The sequence below is a fragment of the Torulaspora globosa genome, chromosome 4 (assembly GCF_014133895.1).
Source record: "Torulaspora globosa chromosome 4, complete sequence".
Classification (NCBI taxonomy): Eukaryota; Fungi; Ascomycota; class Saccharomycetes; order Saccharomycetales; family Saccharomycetaceae; genus Torulaspora; species Torulaspora globosa.
The window spans coordinates 751,733-769,845 of record NC_050730.1 but is presented as its reverse complement, the minus strand read 5'-3'; the positions used below and the strand labels follow the sequence as shown (position 1 = coordinate 769,845).

General features: G+C 43.1%; 9 protein-coding genes and 1 non-coding gene across 10 annotated transcripts; 3 read left to right on the top strand and 7 right to left on the bottom strand.

The window, feature by feature from the left end:
* Nucleotides 1–89: 89 nt before the first annotated feature.
* NUP60 (FG-nucleoporin NUP60) lies at nucleotides 90–1,688 on the bottom strand (the record flags this gene model as incomplete). Its single annotated transcript, XM_037283684.1, has 1 exon — nucleotides 90–1,688. One exon carries the CDS (start codon nucleotides 1,686–1,688, stop codon nucleotides 90–92), a length of 1,599 nt encoding a protein of 532 aa, XP_037139580.1.
* A 147-nt stretch (nucleotides 1,689–1,835) lies between these two features.
* Nucleotides 1,836–1,945, bottom strand: HG536_0Dtrna3P. The gene is made up of 2 exons: nucleotides 1,909–1,945; nucleotides 1,836–1,872 (listed from the first exon to the last, which is right to left on the bottom strand). It is a non-coding gene; the product is annotated as a tRNA-Pro (tRNA).
* A 534-nt stretch (nucleotides 1,946–2,479) lies between these two features.
* ERG26 (sterol-4-alpha-carboxylate 3-dehydrogenase (decarboxylating)) lies at nucleotides 2,480–3,532 on the bottom strand (the record flags this gene model as incomplete). Its single annotated transcript, XM_037283683.1, has 1 exon — nucleotides 2,480–3,532. The coding sequence occupies one exon, from the start codon at nucleotides 3,530–3,532 to the stop codon at nucleotides 2,480–2,482; it is 1,053 nt and encodes a 350-aa protein (XP_037139579.1).
* A 688-nt stretch (nucleotides 3,533–4,220) lies between these two features.
* Nucleotides 4,221–5,089, bottom strand: EFM5 (protein-lysine N-methyltransferase; the record flags this gene model as incomplete). Its single annotated transcript, XM_037283682.1, has 3 exons — nucleotides 4,221–4,456; nucleotides 4,517–4,998; nucleotides 5,058–5,089. The coding sequence occupies 3 exons, from the start codon at nucleotides 5,087–5,089 to the stop codon at nucleotides 4,221–4,223; spliced, it is 750 nt and encodes a 249-aa protein (XP_037139578.1).
* Nucleotides 5,090–5,306: 217 nt separating this feature from the next.
* TFC3 (transcription factor TFIIIC subunit TFC3) lies at nucleotides 5,307–8,851 on the top strand (the record flags this gene model as incomplete). The annotated part of the gene is made up of 2 exons (XM_037283681.1): nucleotides 5,307–5,370; nucleotides 5,430–8,851. 2 exons carry the CDS (start codon nucleotides 5,307–5,309, stop codon nucleotides 8,849–8,851), a joined length of 3,486 nt encoding a protein of 1,161 aa, XP_037139577.1.
* Nucleotides 8,852–8,890: 39 nt separating this feature from the next.
* VPS8 (CORVET complex membrane-binding subunit VPS8) lies at nucleotides 8,891–12,697 on the bottom strand (the record flags this gene model as incomplete). The annotated part of the gene is made up of 1 exon (XM_037283680.1): nucleotides 8,891–12,697. The coding sequence occupies one exon, from the start codon at nucleotides 12,695–12,697 to the stop codon at nucleotides 8,891–8,893; it is 3,807 nt and encodes a 1,268-aa protein (XP_037139576.1).
* Nucleotides 12,698–12,897: 200 nt separating this feature from the next.
* Nucleotides 12,898–13,747, bottom strand: EFB1 (translation elongation factor 1 subunit beta; the record flags this gene model as incomplete). The annotated part of the gene is made up of 2 exons (XM_037283679.1): nucleotides 12,898–13,441; nucleotides 13,668–13,747. The coding sequence occupies 2 exons, from the start codon at nucleotides 13,745–13,747 to the stop codon at nucleotides 12,898–12,900; spliced, it is 624 nt and encodes a 207-aa protein (XP_037139575.1).
* Nucleotides 13,748–14,166: 419 nt separating this feature from the next.
* Nucleotides 14,167–15,333, top strand: SFH1 (Sfh1p; the record flags this gene model as incomplete). The annotated part of the gene is made up of 1 exon (XM_037283678.1): nucleotides 14,167–15,333. The coding sequence occupies one exon, from the start codon at nucleotides 14,167–14,169 to the stop codon at nucleotides 15,331–15,333; it is 1,167 nt and encodes a 388-aa protein (XP_037139574.1).
* Nucleotides 15,334–15,882: 549 nt separating this feature from the next.
* On the bottom strand, nucleotides 15,883–16,467 carry EMC10 (Emc10p; the record flags this gene model as incomplete). Its single annotated transcript, XM_037283677.1, has 1 exon — nucleotides 15,883–16,467. The coding sequence occupies one exon, from the start codon at nucleotides 16,465–16,467 to the stop codon at nucleotides 15,883–15,885; it is 585 nt and encodes a 194-aa protein (XP_037139573.1).
* Nucleotides 16,468–16,669: 202 nt separating this feature from the next.
* YOS9 (Yos9p) lies at nucleotides 16,670–18,004 on the top strand (the record flags this gene model as incomplete). The annotated part of the gene is made up of 1 exon (XM_037283676.1): nucleotides 16,670–18,004. One exon carries the CDS (start codon nucleotides 16,670–16,672, stop codon nucleotides 18,002–18,004), a length of 1,335 nt encoding a protein of 444 aa, XP_037139572.1.
* Between the last annotated feature and the right edge of the window lie 109 nt (nucleotides 18,005–18,113).

Genomic DNA, 18,113 nt, shown 5'->3' with positions numbered 1-18,113 from the left:
CGCCATCATGGCAGATTATATATTATGCTTTCTACATATACACCAATTGTTGACGCTATGTCATTTATCCCTTGAGTGCACACACTTCATCAGAAGGCGAATAGTGATTTGAATTTTTCCACCTTGGCCCCATCAATGAGGCCAGCGTCGACATTTGAAGGCAAAGGTTCACCAAAATCGAAATTTACAGGCTCTGGTGTCAGACTTTTTGAAGGAAAGAGACCGATCTTGCTTTGAGAGTCAAATTTATCCTCAACTTGCTGACTGACAGGCTCTTTATGATTCGATTCTCCGCGATCGCTCTTTTTTGCTTGCCCGTTTCCGCTATCGGATTCATTCACCCCAAGTTCAGTCATACGCTGCCTTGGCTTCGGAGCGTTCACACTTCCCGCATGATCAAGCAACGGAGTTGCGTCTGGTTGCCGTACTTCAGCTTGCTCCTTTTCATTGCGCATCCCCTCCAAGGAAAAGCTGAAGCGAGCGGCAGTGGGTACTGCAGGCTTTTCTCCGTTTTCCTTGACTGTCTTGCTTACTTCCTCAACGGGAACTATACTGGAGCGCAGGGAAGAGGACCTGGCTGGTTTGTACTTATCTGAAGAGGGTTTTTGCTGCCCTTTTTGACGTTGTTTTGGCAGGACTTGTGAGTTTGATTCATCCTTCGCATCTTGTATCTTTTCCAAAGCTTCAGATCTTAAGCTACTCGATTGTGCAGGATCTGGCCTTGGAAGAATTGTAGAGACCTTCTTCTTGTATTGACGTATCGGTTCAATATAGGATGAGTACGGATTCGAGCAAAGCGATGGAATATCTTTGTTGCTTTCTTTCCCGCCCAAAAGAGACACTAATGCTGACGCCGTGTTGCTTAGCCTCTGTACGGATGAATTATTAGAGTTTGCTTGCTGACCTGGCTCATTGGATGGGGCTTCAGAAGGAACTGCTGTGCTACCGAATCTATTTCCATCGGCTGCACTGTACTTATAAACGACAGTTTTATAAGGCGTTGGGAAACTCGAATAATCGAATACTCGCCTTCTTGAAGAAGTAGACCGCAGGCTTGCATTTCCTAACGACTGGGAGCCTACTGAGTCTTCATATCCAGGTGTAAAAGAGGGCGCCTTATTATAAGTCGCAGCCATGGACGGAGTTCTAGAACTTCTCAACACTCGGGACGACTCTACTGTAGTAGAGTCATCAAAATCTGTTGCGATCAAAGGCCGTTTGCGGGCGGTAGCGGTTCGACTTGCCTTTTTCATTAGTGACAGTACTCCCTCCATCTCGATGTCTGTCAGTGGCTGATCGCCCTTTTTGCTGAAAAACTCTGCTAATTTCGCATTGGATGTATTGACGATTTCAGACTCATCGTTAGATTCCTCTTCATAAATGCTCTGAGTCACATTCGCTGATGAGTTTTCAGATCGCTGGAGCATACCTGCAGTTGTAACGACTTTCACCCTTGAATCATCGGTAGCGAAAAACCCACCGGGAATTCTCGGCAAGCTATCCTCTCCTTGGCCTAGACTTGCCTTATCAGATTGGTTCCTTGCCTTCTTGGTACTTTGCTCGCGGCCGAAAAGAGACTTCATCTTTTTGAAGAAAGAAGAGCCATTGCTGGCGTTATTAACCACGACATGCTGTTTGTATGGCGCAATCGGCTTACCATAACGGTACGATTTACTTTGCTGCGCCATATTCGCCAAATGCTTATGCAGCGAACTGACCCAATAAACCACCTACTTACTCTCTTGATCTCTCTTCTACCTGAAATATTTCAGGACTCGACACTTTCGTTTCCAACTCAGTTCCCGCCATCGGAGCAAGGGCATTGGAAAAAAAATGGGGCGAGCTGGGAATTGAACCCAGGGCCTCTCGCATGCTTGTATGTTTTCATCCCCGGTGTTCCGAAGATTCGCCCAAAGCGAGAATCATACCACTAGACCACACGCCCTAACGTTATTGCTCTGAAACTCATGTCCAGTATATTCAACTCTGTCATGAAGTCATGAAGCCACCCAATTCTGAGGACATTGAACTCGAGGGTTAGATCTAAGGTATGAAAGTTCTAATCACATTCAATTGGCTGGAAACTCTCTACATTAATGATTACATCTGGTAGCAGAACATCAGCCTAAGAAAACAATAGATATTTTGCAACAGTTGTGTACCCTGGTTGATAGTTCGGTGCTTAAGTATTACTAAAAGGACTTAATTGCAGCAAAGATTCTGCTAAGCGGAATTATGCAATTCAGCAGACGAGGTTCCTCAGCAAACTAGCACTAAAAACTGCTCAAAGATGTGTGATCTTAACCGCAAGCTGCTTTAACAAGGTGCGATTTGTTGTCTCATATTCATAATTAGATATATCTTCGAGATCTTGAATACCTAAAAGGTACTACATATAACCCTCACTTATGTCTATAAATGAAACACATTGCTACGTTTCTCTAGTCTATTGTTCATCGGGCATGTACGGGCTACGATTCTATAATCCTTCGTCCATCCACGCCAAAGTTCTTGAAATGCCGTCTTCGATATCAACCTTGGGTTGGTATCCTAACAATTCTTTGGCTTTGCTAATATTGTGGTAACGAGTAGCGCAAACAATTTTAACCCTGAAAGGTGTTAGGCCCGGTTCTTTCCCTAATATCTTTGAGAAAAATTGAGAGAGATAACCAGCAAAAATTGCCACTGGCCTTTTCAATACGATGACGTTTTTATCAACGTGCCCATCTGCTTTCCAGACGGTTCTGGCTAAGGCCCAGAAATATGCTGGTGAATCGTTTGTAATGAAAAAAGTCTCACCAGACACCTTAGATGACGTCGACGGGTTTAGTAGCTTTTGCGCTGCTAGAACATGCGCATCAGCGACATTACCGGCGTATGTCCAGTCGAACAAATTGTTATTATCTCCTAGTTGGAACTTTGACTGACCTAGTTTGGCAACAGCTCTAAGTCCCGGAACCAATTGGCGATCGCCTGGCCCAAAGATGCCTGCGGGCCGCAAGGCAAGAGTTGAGAATCCGTTTCTTGGGTCATTGGCTTCCAGAACCATTGCTTCAGCGGATGCTTTCGTTTCATTATAACCATCCATGGGAATTTTAGGTATCGGCCAAGTCTCATCCGCGTTGTGCACTTCTTGCCCATTGAAGATGACTCCAGCAGAAGACGTATAAACAAAAGCCTTCACTCCGCATCTCTTAGCCACATCCAGGACGTTTCTGGTGCCCTTTACATTCACTAATTCGTAAACCTGTTGTGTATTGCCATGCATTGGAGATGCAGAGTGTACGACAACCTTTGAACCGCTTTCTTTAATGGCTTTCTCCACATCATCCGCCGACGTAAGATCTCCTTTGTGAAATCTTATATCTGATGGATTGAATGTAAACTGTTTGGAAAGCCTTTCGGGCAATGGCCTCACATCAAAGACATGTATCTTAGGCTTCGGAGTAGCCTTGCTAAATTGTTCAATCAAATGGAGACCTAAAAACCCTGCTCCGCCAATAAGCAAAACGGACTCAATATCTTCCATCATGAACTCCACACCTAAACTAGCTTTTCCTCTACCAGCCTTAGTTAAATGGCGTAACAGTGGCACTCATTGATGAACTTTGTTCAAGAGGTACATATCTCGATGCTGTCTGCCTGCGGATAAACGAAAGAAAGACTAAAGACACGTGAATTCAGGTGACAAACGAAGAAGTAAATAAAAGCATGCGGAACAAAACGGGTTGCAATTGGTGGCTAAAGCTTTCCGCAAGGTTGGATAGTGACCTTGTCTTGGCATGATCTAGACGATTCAATTGATTCTAACAAAATAAGTCGTGAGCCTGTTTTACTCTCAATGTGCAAAATGTTTTTTATTTTCGGAAACTAAAAACGCACGTATTTGTGAATGTTATTTTTTAATTGTTTTTCTCTTAGTTAAATTACTTTTCATTGAAGTGATATATTTTAGTTTTTCTTAATTAGTTTTTTCTATTAAATGAGTACAGTAATTTTTCAGAAAAATTGTCATGTGATTTTGTTTGGCAAACCTAGTAAAGCCAAATTTGAGTATCCAGCTCCTGTTACCACTACTTCCGACACAGGGAATGCGCTTGACAGCAGATGCTAACCCTCTTATGCTTGCGACCAGGCTAATCACTATTCGCCCACCTAAAAAAAGCCTGCATTTTTTCACGGTATCTTTGATAAGATATATGGAAGTCTATTGAAGTATACTATTTAGTACTGAAGCTCCATCCATTCCACTTGAAATTAGCGTAACAGCGAAACTCATTACTCAATCCGTTGGCATGCTCCGGTAAGAAAGTCGTCATTTTTGTATCTGGATAGACCTTAGAGATCACTTCGGACATTCTTTCACCTGTGCATGAAATTAATCTGTGTTTCAAAAGACCATTTCTAGTTTTACTATTGTCATTTTCTGCTAGCAGGGCTTTAGCAGTTATCGCGGCTGATGCGTAGGTTAGTAATGATGGGCATAGTATCATCAAATGTGGTCATAGGTACATACATTTGGTTTGGCAATCTTCGTTCAAAAAAGGCGGGTCGATTATAAGCCTATTGACCTTACCCTTTAACTTTGCATCAAAATCTTGAGGATTCCGGTAATCATAAAATAGGAAATGTTCTTTCCCCGCCATTAGCTCGAACCTTCTATCATACTCCATGAGATAAATATGTTCCGTTGGTATCTCCCGATCCTGTTTTCTCTTGATGGCGGCGTAAACGGAAGGAGCGCTAACTATTGCAATGACAGTATCTGCATCGGCACCCTCAAGCAAAGCATCGGCTAATAAGTCGGCTGTTGAATCGGTGTACCAAAATTGAGATAGTTGCCAATCTTCCTTGAATAGTTTCATCCCTTCCTTTCTTTTCTTAGCCTCAGAGAATTCTCTGTCTGCCTCCTGATAGATCTTACGAAACTCATCCTGATGTTTCTCCTGTTCCAAACGGAACTCTTGCAATGCTGCCAGAGCATGAGCAGACAAAGCTCTTTAATACCGCTCGTTAGTTTGAAGTCTGGTCGAAGATAATCCCTCCGCTCTACTTACAGCTCATCTTCCGTATCCGAATCTTTTGACATTATGATGAGGAAATTCTACCTCTTGCGTTAGATGCCCAATAAACAGCGTTCCGCTGACGATGGGTTAAATTGATGAGTTTTTGATGATGAGCTCGATGAAAGAAAAGGAAATCATCATGAACGTATTTCGGCCTTATCCCCTTCAATTGATTGTATTAAGCATGTTGATTCACAAATGTTTGTTAAGCGCCTTGGAGAAAATATCGACGAACCAAAGATGGCAGTGTATCCTGATGAGCTAGTCCATCTTCTGCAGCAGGATATAGCGTATAATAAGGGAAGTATGTCCAAACATTTTGCATCATTGCAAGCGAGGTAGATGACTAACTCTTTTCCTCAGAAATTAACCTTCATAATTTGTGGGATATCGCTGACAATTATGTGGATCTAAAGGATAACAAAATCAAGGAGTTTGTTTTCTCCTGTTTGGTGTCATGTCCCCACGTCCTGCTCTATTGTGGAGATGATGTAATTGAGTTACCATACTCAGCTATCGTGTCTAAAGAAACAGATTTCTCTATCGCCATTACTGAGGATAAGCTCTGGACCATTTTAACTGGCTACACTAAAAAGGAATCCAATATTGGCGGCCATGCATTCGAACTGCTTCTTGAGATAGCGAGATCGAAAGATCATGGCATCAATACAAAAGATCTGGCAGTTGCAACGGGTCAGGATCCCAGGAGCATAACAGGCCGTGTAAAAAAGTTGTCCCATTTGGTTTCTGCTGTCCAGATGCTTTACAAGGGGCATGTCGTAAAGTTGTTGAAACTACGAAAATTCGCAAAAAGCGGTAGTGCTGTCAAACAATACATCAATATGAGAGACCATCTAAAGGATATCGTCCAGGTAGTGAAGAAGTCGAAGAACTGTGTTCGACAGATCATCGATTTGAAAAGGGAATTTCAGTTTGATCAAGATAAAAGGTTATCAAAATCTTTCATTGCCGCTATCAGCTGGCTGGATGAAAATGGGTATCTAAAAAAAGTTTTGGTGGTTTCACCAACGAATCCCTCCGTGAGGATACGGTGTGTTCAATATTTGCGCGACTATCTTCCAGAGGAGAAATCCGTCAACGATTTCGAAAACGAAATTGACAGTAGTGACGATGAGCCTGCTGCTGACGAGAAGGGAGGTCTGGATGAGGAGGACGCTTATGAAAATCTCGATACAGTCAATGCTACCAGCTTGCTCCAGGAGCAGAATTTAATTGTGGAAGAGCAAACCGTTCCACCTCTTTCGAATATCCTGGTCAATCGCTTTTACCCGATGCAAAACCAGGCCTATAGCTTGGCGGACGAATCAGGTTTGGCTGGTATTTCGACCATGCAAATGGTCAGCAGGCTGACAGGCAAGGATTATAAGAGAGCATTCACGAAGGTTAGTGAGTATTACGTGGAGAATGCAGGCAGTAAAGGAAAGCGAACGAAGTACTGTAGTCTAGTGAAGGCCTATGATTTTGAAGGCAAGAAGAAATTTTATCGTTTTTTCACAGAAGCGAATTTCTTAAAACTGATGGATGTGCAACAAATTAATGGTGAGAAGAGCTTCCAACAGATAGCCTCTGCTCGGAAAAGCATCGCTTCTATGAATAGTGAGCACTTTGTTCCTTTGAATAACACGTTGCGATTTTTGAGAGATGGTGATCAGGAGCGTTTTTTTTGGAATGGTGAACTCAAAGTTGCAGCAAATCCAAATGCGCCAATACGCGGACGTAAAAGAAAGCAACAGGAATTAATTGGAAATGAAACCATTGAAGATAGGCCTAAATCTGAAGCCAAAATAGCAAAGTCCGATCGGTTATCGGACGGGCTCCAGGAAATCAATGATTATAATGGCAGTATGACGACTGACCGTCGGTTGGAGAAAGCTCATGAGAACACCAAGGTAATTAGTCATGGGGGGTTTTCTGCCAAATCCCTGCGGTCATTGTGGCGGCAGCGCGCCATAATTGAAGTGGTAAGGAGAGCAGGTGGCGTTACGTACTTACGAGAACAATTTTTCGAAGATGTTTCTCACTTTATGGGATCTCAGACAATGATTGACAAGAAAACTATCCGTGGCGATGTAACTCTGATGATCAAATGCGATAAACTAAGGGACCGGATAGAACCCAACAGCGGGCGACGCATAATTTTCCTGCCTGGCGTCGAGAGTGAAGTCATCTCCAACTATGTTTTAAAGGAGAAGGATAACAAGAAGGCTGTTTTCAAGGATGTAATTCACGATGCTGACCTGTACTTTTTTGATCAAACCGAAAAGAATAAGTTTCACAGAGGTATCAAGTCAGCACGGCGTGTGCGCGACTTCCAGAACAGTTCGAAAGCTCAAAAAAAGTCGTCTGCAGCTGATAAGACCATTAAAATGCGACCACGAGCTGAGAATGAACCTGAGATAGCAAAGCGATCGATGGATACTCAGGAAAAAACTGCTAAGAAAAGCAAAGGAAAGGCTTCCCACGGTAAACTCGATACCTTGAGCAGCAGTGGTCTATATCACATTGGGAAAAAAAATGGTGCTAAAGCTTTGGTGATGGCGGTTGTCATATCCAAAAGTATAAAGAATGAGATCTTATGGGATAAGATAACGGCTTTGTTTCCTCATAATTCGGTGGATAACTTGAAGAAACAGTGGACCGCGCGCAGAGTTAAGATGGGACACAACGGATGGAGAGCCCACGTAGATAAATGGCACAAGATTTTACTTGACGCCATCAAGAACGAAGAAGCAAGTTTGGAAGATGCGGAAACTTTGGATTTACTGAAGTTAGTCAGGTTATGGATGGCTTCCGATAACCATCGAAACAAAAGATTTGTGTCCTTATATCGAGATTACGCTGAAAATAGAAGATGTTTTACCTTTGTGAAAGAAAACAGTCGTAGACAATCAAAGATGGGAGTCGCAATGTCTTCGATGGTTCAAAGAGAGACATTTTTGCTCAAAAAAGTCTATTCGTTGGATGTAGCGGAGGAAAGCCCTACAAAGGAGTCAGATAGTGAAGATGAAGCGAGAGCCATTATTCAATCTGTGCTTTACGACAGTCCGACATTAGCCAAAGAACAGTTGTCAGCCCTCAGAACCGTTAGCAAAGAAACTCTCGATAAAGTCATAATGGATCTGGCGAAAGAAAAGCAAGTATACTTCGTGGGATCAAAGCTTGAGGCTACTGGGCTCCTTCAAGAATATTTGGGTATTGAGGGGAATTTCATAAACATGGAGAGGTCAGAGAAATATCGCAGGAAAATGAGCGAGATGTTTGATGCACGCTGCGGAATTTTGATAAGCGGTGAAGTTCCGGACTTTGCCTCGTGGGTTATTATTGGCTTGATTGCTGAAAAGCAGGTAGAGCTTAATGCGCTAATGAATACAAAAGATGCCACTCCTTTCAGCTACACGACGAGAAGATTCGGAGTAAGTGCTCTTACCCCACCACTTATCCTATCTCCTACGTCGAAGTATGAATCTTACAAAGAAAGTAGTCATATACCAATTCCTATAGGGGCTGGCAACGGTAGGCTTTGGATCAACTCTGTGGGTTCCATAAGAGATTCTGTCTGGAAAGCACTGGTTACGATGGTCCTGAAACGTATCGTATTCAATCCTGGAATTGACCCCAAACAGTTAATTTTCAGCTGCAATGGTATTCTGTCGCTAAGAGAGATGTCAGAAATCTGTGATTGGTTATGCCGTAAGGAATTGATCTATGAAATGCCTTGTGCCGGCTATGGGGCATCCAGCGGCTGGTATCGATTATTTACTTAGATTACTTAATATTCCACAGATTCGAAGTCCTGAAAAGATTCATCCAGAATTTTTGTCCTTCTTATTGCAAGTCAAGCAAAAGTAGGCCTCTGCATGCTGCCCCAAATTTTCTAAGCATTCTCTGTGAAATGAATGGCGGCAAAAAAACAAAACGATCGCCGTGCCTCCCATATCTAATGAATTTGCATACTTGCTGCTTGCTGTCTCCCACATTTCAAACACCTTAGTATCAAGACCCAAACCCCAAATTTTCCTTCCACAGATCACACATTCGTGATTGCAAATTGACTGTCCGTTCTGGACGTGATCTTTATAGTAATATATCATGCTTGTGGAAGAACTCTGCAAGATCTTCAATATCAGCTTCGAGATATGCTGCTCGATGTTGTAAGCCGCAAATATATCAAGCAGTAATTCCTTCAAATCTTGTATTCTTTTCATGATAATGTCCTGATGCTCTAAAACGTTCGTTAGAATGTTCTCCGCTTTTCCAGACTCTTGCTCCTTGACAGAATTGTCTGACACAGCCAACTTAATGAATAGCTTTTGCAAAGCATGTTTGCAAGCCTTCCTTTTACTCGCATCGGCAGCATAGCTTCCGAAGAGATTGAAAAAGCAGGCTGTGAGCTTCGTCCAGTTGAGCTTCTTGTCTTGCTTGGAAGAATTGGCGGCATCAACTGCTGCCGTTAGATATTTATCGAGTGTTTCAAAGCGTCCGTTATTGTTCTGAAACCATTCTTCAATACAGAAAAGCATATCATCGACCACAGAGCTGAACATTCCCAAACGGTAATGCATCACATAGGCCTCTTCGTGCTTTTGGTCAGCGATGAGCAGACTGAGAATGTGCTGGGCGTCTACACTTTTCAAATCAACGTTGTGTAGCCAGGAAAGTACCTTTTCCTTGTTTTTCTGATGAATTGTTAGCTCAATGTATAGTTTCTTGATTCCTTGGTCAGATTGAGGCGATGACGAAACTTTGAATGCCTGATCCAAGTACTCTAATTGCACATCCTTATCCATTACAGACGTCACGCAATAATGCAGTTGATAATCGAATCCTTCAAAAAGTAAAGCGGCTTTCTTGGGCCCCAACCTCCTTAATAACAGAGTAAATTTATCTTCGATTATTTCACTGATTGATGAATGTGCTACCGGGTCTTCTTTAGTTTCTTTCAAAACAAGTTGGGTAATTGAGGCCATGTTCATACCAAAATCCCGACTAGCATCTTCAGATCTTATTGTTAGTCGGAATAGGTCGACAAATTTTCTTGCTTTGATGTAAACATTGAATAAAACTCTTGTGAACTTCTTTTCTTCCAACTTCTTTATAAATTGGTTCACATTTGTTGGCGCATAAAGAGCAAGAATCGATTCCAAGGCTCTTTGTTTATCTGCGTCCAAGCTTGGCTGCTCAGATTGGCAAAGAACATCTATAAGATTTTCGAAGTCTTGCTTATTGAGACGAATGAACTGAGGGTACTTAAAAGCATTCGTGGAGATGAATATTGCCAATAACGTTGCTTCTGGACTGCTGCCCTTCTTTTTCTTCCGCATCATATCTAACATAATGTATATGATAGTTTGACGAGTAACAGGCAGTTTTTGTTCTTCCTCGTTGACATTTACTTCGCTGCTATTGAGACAAGAGTCTTCAAAAGCTTCATTGAATGTTGCTAGACATCTCAAGGGGTTGTAGCCTAGAAGTAAGTTAAAATACGGAAAAGCTGGTTCGTCCGATTGCTCTCTCTTTGTGCGCAACTTTTGTGAACTGCCTGGAGGCCATTCCACGCATGAGCCATTGAAAATCACTTGATAGAGGTCAGTTTTCGCCTCAAGTTCTAATTGCCTTGAATTAATCGGCGTCCCATCAGGATATTGTCGCCCTGTCAGCGTGAAAGACAGATAATCATAAATTTTCTCCGTTTCATCAACAGGCACATTGTTGAATAAACTGGATTCTTCGGGCATCTCGCTTATCTTGCATAAAGCGTCAACAAGGGGAGTCATATGGTCACCGAATATTTTCGTCCAAATGTAAACAAGCACATCGAAGAGCCCATATTCTTTGCAGATTTTGACCGCGAAGTCAATATCCAACCTATTTGGATTGAGCATCATAATCAGCTCCTCCACAATAGCGGTCCGTTTTCGCTTCGCATAGAATTCTAGCATATCTTTAAAGACAACTGGAGGCAAGGAACTTAGCAGGCCAGCAGTTACGTAATTAACCAAAACTTCATAGAGTACTTCCACATTTTCTTTGTTGAAATATTCCAAAGACTGCTCAATGAAAGAATCAAAATAAGTGGAACGAACGAATTTATCCTCAAACAAGCCTATGATGCGTAGAACAGTCGAAAAAAGCTGGTAGAGGTCATCATAGTCGACATTGGAATTCTCGAAAATAAATCGCAATGCTGCCAACGCTAGATTGAAAAACAATTGTCCTAGTTGGTCTTCTCTTTTTGTTTGTTCGCTTTCCAGCTTTATCAGCTCCGCCAGAGGTGACCGTAATTTAAGTAGCGTTTCGAAGAAGTTTAATGCACCGATGTAGTCTGCGTTCTGAACACGATGCAAGGTCACATCCATCCATGTTGCAAACTTCCCTATCTTAAGATTATAGTGCGTAAGAGCATAAATTTCAGTATCGCGTACGGCCACATGTTTATCTGGTGGAATGAGTAGATCATACATCAGAAGGTCCAAATCCATTACTGGCAAACAATCGCGTGTGATGTCAACCATCAATAGCTGGTGAGAAACTGTCATAATGCCCAGAGCTTGATCATTTATCCATTGTAATGAGATGATAGCTCCGTTAGTTGCAGAAGCGCCCTTTCCCAATAAGGCAAATGGACGGGAAGAGCTGAACATAAACGTGTACAGACTGCTATTCAAGGAAAGCGCAACCAGGCAACCATTCTTGGACCATGAGAGGCAAGAATTGGTCAAGGGGATACCTGAGGTCTTGGCCGCAATATCCTCCACAAAGAGAGTGACAGGCTTGGGATCTAAGCAAATAATTCCCATATTAGTCCTCGTCACCACGGCGATCAGTTGCGAATAGTTTTTTCCCGTCTCGTAGGGTCCCAATTCTGAGCGGAGTAGCTGGCCTGTAGAAAATTTTGCGATGGTACGTGAGCTATAAGTCAAGGACCAAAGACGAGATCGGAACCCATTGTGCAACAATATCTGGCCGGAGTCGTCGCTAACAACCAAAGCTGTGTGTCTACCACCAACAAAGCCAATACCATTAATCCCCTTACCACAGTGATTTGTTATATGAAGTATAGCCCTCAGAGGTTCGGTAATGACGCTAGATATTGAAGATGGCGAACTACTGCTTTCCGATGCATTCAAATTCCAAATGAAAACGTCCCCACTCTTGTATGCGGCCGTCAGGTGCGTACCATCTGCGCTCACCGCTATGTGACTTACCTCTGAGTGTATATAGTCATTTTCAGCATTGCTCATCGCAATCTGCGGGATTAGCTTGCTGAGCAAAATCTGCTTTACGCTGAAGATCAGAATCGGGCCCCTCGTTGTACCGAAAACACAGCAGTATTTCGTTGGGTAGATGATCGAGGGTCTACCGTACGCGCCCAATGCTGGATATATATCATTGTAGTCCTTCCATCTAATCAAGGATGCAGCATGCTTGGGGTTCTTAAACAGATTAGTATCGGATCCTTGAGAGCTATTGGTTAGGTGAGGTATTTCTTCAGCTGAATCGGTTTTTGCCTTTTCACTTGAATGACTGGTGCATCTGAAATCGAGGAAACTCGAACGCTCAGACATTACGACGCCTGAGTTGACTTTCTTCTCGAAAGGCTCATCTCCCATATTTCACATCTACGCTGTATAGTTTCTAGGCAGCTTCCAAGGGTTGCTCTGCGTCTATAACCACTTGTTTTGCTGTATTAGTTGCTCCTTTTTCAATGAATGATCGCCTCGCTTTTTCTCAGTTGAACAACTCCTTCAACAAAAGTTAAACTAAAATTCGAGAACAAACACCATTATTTACTTTGAATAACTATGGTTGCTTACAACTTTTGCATAGCGGCAACATCGGTAGATTGAACGTGGTCTTCATCGTCTTCAATAGCCTGTTGTAGATCATCCATAGAGACCTTGTCGTCCTCAACGACACAGTTGATTTGCAACTTCTTGATACCGAAACCGATTGGGATGAATTTGTGAGCACCCCATTGCAAACCTTCCATCTCAACGGCCTTGACGTTGGCAAGCATTTGCTCCAAGTCGGTTTCGTCATCCCATGGCTTGACATCCAAAGTGATGATGGACTTAGCAGCTGGCTTAGCTGGCTTGTTAGCCTTTCTAGCTTGGTATTCAGCAACTCTTTGAGCCTTCACTTTTTCAGCCTCTGCGTCTTCTTCCTCGTCGGAACCGAAAAGGTCAACCTCATCGTCGTCCTCCTCAGCGGCAGCAGCAGCTGGAGCAGAAGCAGCTGGGAAAGAAGAGAACTCTTCACTTCTGGCACCAAGGTGGTTGAACCATCTGGCGAAGTCTGGATAAGCCTGTTGGAAAGCCCTGTAGACAGTAACGTCAGCTTGAGAGGCAGAAGTACTACATTTTGTTGTTAGTAAAAAGCACTCCGTTTGTAATGTGGAATACAGCTTGCATGCAATTTATATCAGAAATCGTGAAATCAATCACATCTCTTTTTGTCACTCATACCGGGGGTCTTACTTCCCGTCATAAACACGGACCAAAGAATTAGTTCATCATTTTCAAAACTGCGTCATCTTGCGGATCCCACACACACGTTAAACCGTGTCCCATTGTAACATACCCTTCAATGTATGACTTGTCAGCCAAAAAGGTGTTCAATTCTTTTAGAGTTTCAACCTTAGAGAAATCAGTGAAGGACATCTTTACTCGTAGATATACAAATCCAGATATGGCTTAGTTAAAAGCAAACAAATAAGGAATATATATATAAATATTTAACCATACCAAAATTCACTGAATCTTCAACACGAACTGGCTTTATAAAGTCAGATAGCCCAAATAGACGCACTTCCATACAACGGGCGATGGATGAAAAATTTTCCGCTTATTTCGCGGTAGCCCTAGTGAAAGACAACGCCACGTGTGATTTCTGGGTTTTTGCCCGATTTTCGCTGTTGTGCGGGTAAGAGAGCTGGCATTTCTGATTGTCCGAGAACCCGGGCCGGCTCGGATTACTACTCAGAACAAGTCAAGATGGATGTAGCTGGGATGCACATATTAGTGGCAATGACAAGCGGTTAGGTTGGTTCCGGTGCTTTCATTCAGTTCATTGGAGTGCCATGTCACAGCAGCAGTTCCTGCCGCAGGCTTATTTGACTAATTTTCACAATAGAATACGTAACGAGGATGTGCCCATCTTCGTAACGGCTCAACCATCGAGGGGTCACAAGAGGGCCAAAGTTGTCAACTATGCAGAATTTGATACCGATATCTTTGATGAGTTTGCTAACGTTGGCATGGGTATCGAGGGAGGTAATGACATGAGAAGTGGTGTATCTCAAGTTGGCGAAAGTGCGGGTGTAGGCGCGGGGGAGGTTGAAGAAAGCAAGATTGGCTCTGATGGGAACGCAGCAGAGGGCGGTAGCAATGGAAGTGCGAACCAACATGCCAAGCCAGAAGATGTGGCTTTACCGGATATTCAGGATCAGGACGATCAATTGAGTATTCTAAGGTACACTAAGATAAGAGAGACCTTTCTGCAAAGCAAAGCGGCTACGCCATACAGATTAGACATAGCATCGCCATTGTCTAAAGATCAGCAGGAGCCTATTATGATTCCGATAAGTCTGAATTTGGAACATGGCGGTCACACCATCACAGACTTTTTTACCTGGAACATAAACGACCATTCGGTGACTCCGGAGGATTTCGCAACGATATATTGTAGAGACTTGGATTTCCCTAGCTCATCAGCTTTGCACAGTCAGATCGTTTCTACGATAAATGATCAGCTGCAAGAGTACGAAACCGTGGCCGCCGTGGTTGTTCCGGATCTGCAGGTCATAGTGAATCTGACTTGCAACTTGAATAATAGACTTTACGAGGACAATTTTCAATGGAATCTTAACGACAAGAGTATGTCGCCAGAGATGTTCGCAGAGATAATAGTACAGGATTTGGGCCTACCCCGGGAGTTCATGCCAGCGATAGCTCATGCTCATCACGAATACCTTCTGAAAGTCAAGAAAGAGTGGTTGGAAGGTCAATTGAACCAGGAACATGTTCCCAACGGCGCTGCGTTTGGTTATCTCTCGGGTATAAGATTGGATGTTGATGAGCTGGGAGCTCGCTGGTGTCCTAAGGTCGAAGTTCTGACGCAGGAAGAGATACAGAAGCGTGAGATCGAAAAGGAGAGAAATTTGAGACGGTTGAAGAGAGAGTCGGATAGAATGGGCAGACGTGGACGGAGAAGAATCGATGATTTGGAGACGACAATGAGAATTTAACAAATGATATCACGAAGGGAATTTAGATAGGAAGATTTCGGCCGCTTCTCTTATCATGCTTTATTGGTTGACTCCAAGCTGCAGAAACCTGCAAACATAAGAATTTTGAAGTATTCCGTACGGATCAGCGACTTTTAGACAGGAATACTCATTTTGGTCGTCTTCAAGAAAATGGGGCGGCTTGGAAGGGCGCGGAGAGGCGTTCCTTATCATATAGCCCGGTATGTGAGGTAACGGATATAGCTGATGATGCTCTCATTCTGTTTATACCCTCTGTAATAGGCAAAAACTGTAAGATATCGGTTCAATTTAGTAACCAAAGTAATAGCACTTCTGATTTAGTAGTAAGCTTTGTTATTTGGTATCAAGGCTCGAGTGCTGTATTTACGCTACAGTCCGCCCCCTCTGGCAAAAAATCCATATCCAGAAGAACAAAACATTAAATTCTAACAGAAAAATTATTGACCTAACATCAAGAGGCAGAGATTCAGTATATTCATTTGAGTTGCGTACTAACGTACATAATTCTGCTTTTGCAAGCCCGGGGCCTCACTCTTGCCTTTGCTGTTGTCTTCCTGTGATAGCGATTATATTGTATGCTACAAGTCCGATCACAAGCATCTTCCAATTCTTCTGCATCCATGATCTGGTATCTACTTCTTCATTGTCCTCATATTGAGCTGTGGCAGCGTTTTTAGCCGCTCTTTTATCCCGGTAGGTCTTCGTGATCTTCTTTAGCTTGATGGCTGGCGCCTCTGGTCCAGCTTCTGGTCGCCTGATGGCGGGAGTTACACCATCCACTTCTGGATCGTAGACCAAAGAAAGCTTACTTATTTCCTTATCATGCAATTCTAGAATAAGAGAGTAATGTAACGGATCTTGCAGCTCTAAAAATGAGAAACAAGGAAATTCGACTGCTCCTTGGTCAAAAGATGCGTCGACGCAAACGGCTCCCTGTATTTGTAGATTCCCCGGAGTCCCACTAACTCTTGCAACGGTGTTTGCTTGCTCGTCATAGTCGAAAGCTCCCAAGCTCACTTGTTGACCGGATGTTGTTTGCCTTGCAATTAGGGAAAGCTCTCGAGCCACGCTCAAGGGAGCCAAGGCCAGCAAACTCAGATGTCCTAATCTCATCTCTTTTGAGCCTTTGAACCTGCAAAGAACAACTAACTGTATGTCCGCCGATTGGAAATTTCACCTTTATCCTGAACTGCACCGCAGCATTTCGCAAGATCGCCGCTCCATCTGTCATGCCGACTGAAGACAACTCACCTATCATATTGGTCGCCAACAATTATTCATCAGAGGTGAGCAGGCTGAAAAATCGCGAACTAGAATGTGGGGCTTATTGATGATCACTTGCCTGGTCAGTGCTCCGATGATTGCTGCCATTCTGGCGCCTCTCGAGGATCTTTATGCAAGCGAGAAATATCTAATCAGCTATGTGCCATCTCAGGACTGGCAAAATTCGATTGCTAACAATGCTAGTGCCCTGTCTTTGGGTAAGATAACGGAACTAGGGGACAATTTCTCATGCTATATACCGACTGCTGCAGCAAAGGATCATGACACGGTAGCAGAACTTAATGAAAAGGATTTGGACGCAGTCCTTTCAAGTAATTTGAAGAATGGAATTGAGCTGATCACTCAGTCCTTCAATGGCTGTATATCATACTTGAGCGGATTCTGGAACTATGATTTCTGCAGCGATACAGGGCTGGCTCAATTCCACGGTAACTCCAAGACAACCTCATTATATTACGTGCTTGGAAGAGCTAAATCTTCGGCAGCTGATCGAGAGTTTCAGCTTCTTTACAATGACCTCGGTTATTACATCAGTGAAATTATGGGTTCAGGAGATATCTGTGATGTTACGGGCCGTCCGAGAGTTGTGGAGGTTCAGTACATATGCCGTCCTACAGGTGGTCCGGCAAGCATTCAATGGGTAAGGGAAGTCAAAACATGTCATTATGAGATTCAAGTCGCTGTTCCACAGCTTTGCAGCCTGGAATTGCTGTCCAAAAACGGGGACGATGATGTATCGGGTTCTATTGTTTGCGCTAAAACGCAAGAAAATCGTGAGAATTCTGGGTTAATAGAAACCATTGGTTACTATAAGCCCACTTTCATTGGTAATGAGCTCTATCTACTGGAGCCGCATCTCAAAGAAAGCTTCCAGAACAGAACAGCTCTAATGTACACTGGCAAGTTATCAATTACAGACGCTCTGTATGAAGAAAGTTATGGGATCAATGAAAAATTTGCAAGTGCTATCGGAAGAATGCTCTTCCAACACTTACTTCTCTCGCCGGATCAGTCACCTTACGAACCAGGCGACAAATTTGCGTGGATGTCAGAAGTTCTCGATTCAAAAGGACAGTTCTTAACGATGGTTGGTTTTAACCTTACATCCTCACTGGCTGAAATTGTTATTGATGATTCTCTGCATTTTACAGGTCCTGGTAATTTTCTCTTTTATGAGAGGACTAATGTCGAAAAGAGGCCAAGTGACGATTTGCTCGCTACTAGGGTCCCAATGATCGATGGTAAAGATGGCTTCGCTTTATTCCACACAGAATCGTTATACCTCGTTGCCGATCCCAAGGTTAAAGAGATTGTTGAGCATCTGATCGGTTCTGACGATACGGTAGAGACATTTGAAGGTGAATAAACTATGAAACATGGAATCTAAGAGCTTACTGCACAAATGGTCAACGGAAGAGCATGGGTAAAAAGCAAGAAATAAAATATAGGCTTTTTGAGACGGCGTGAGGTTTCTT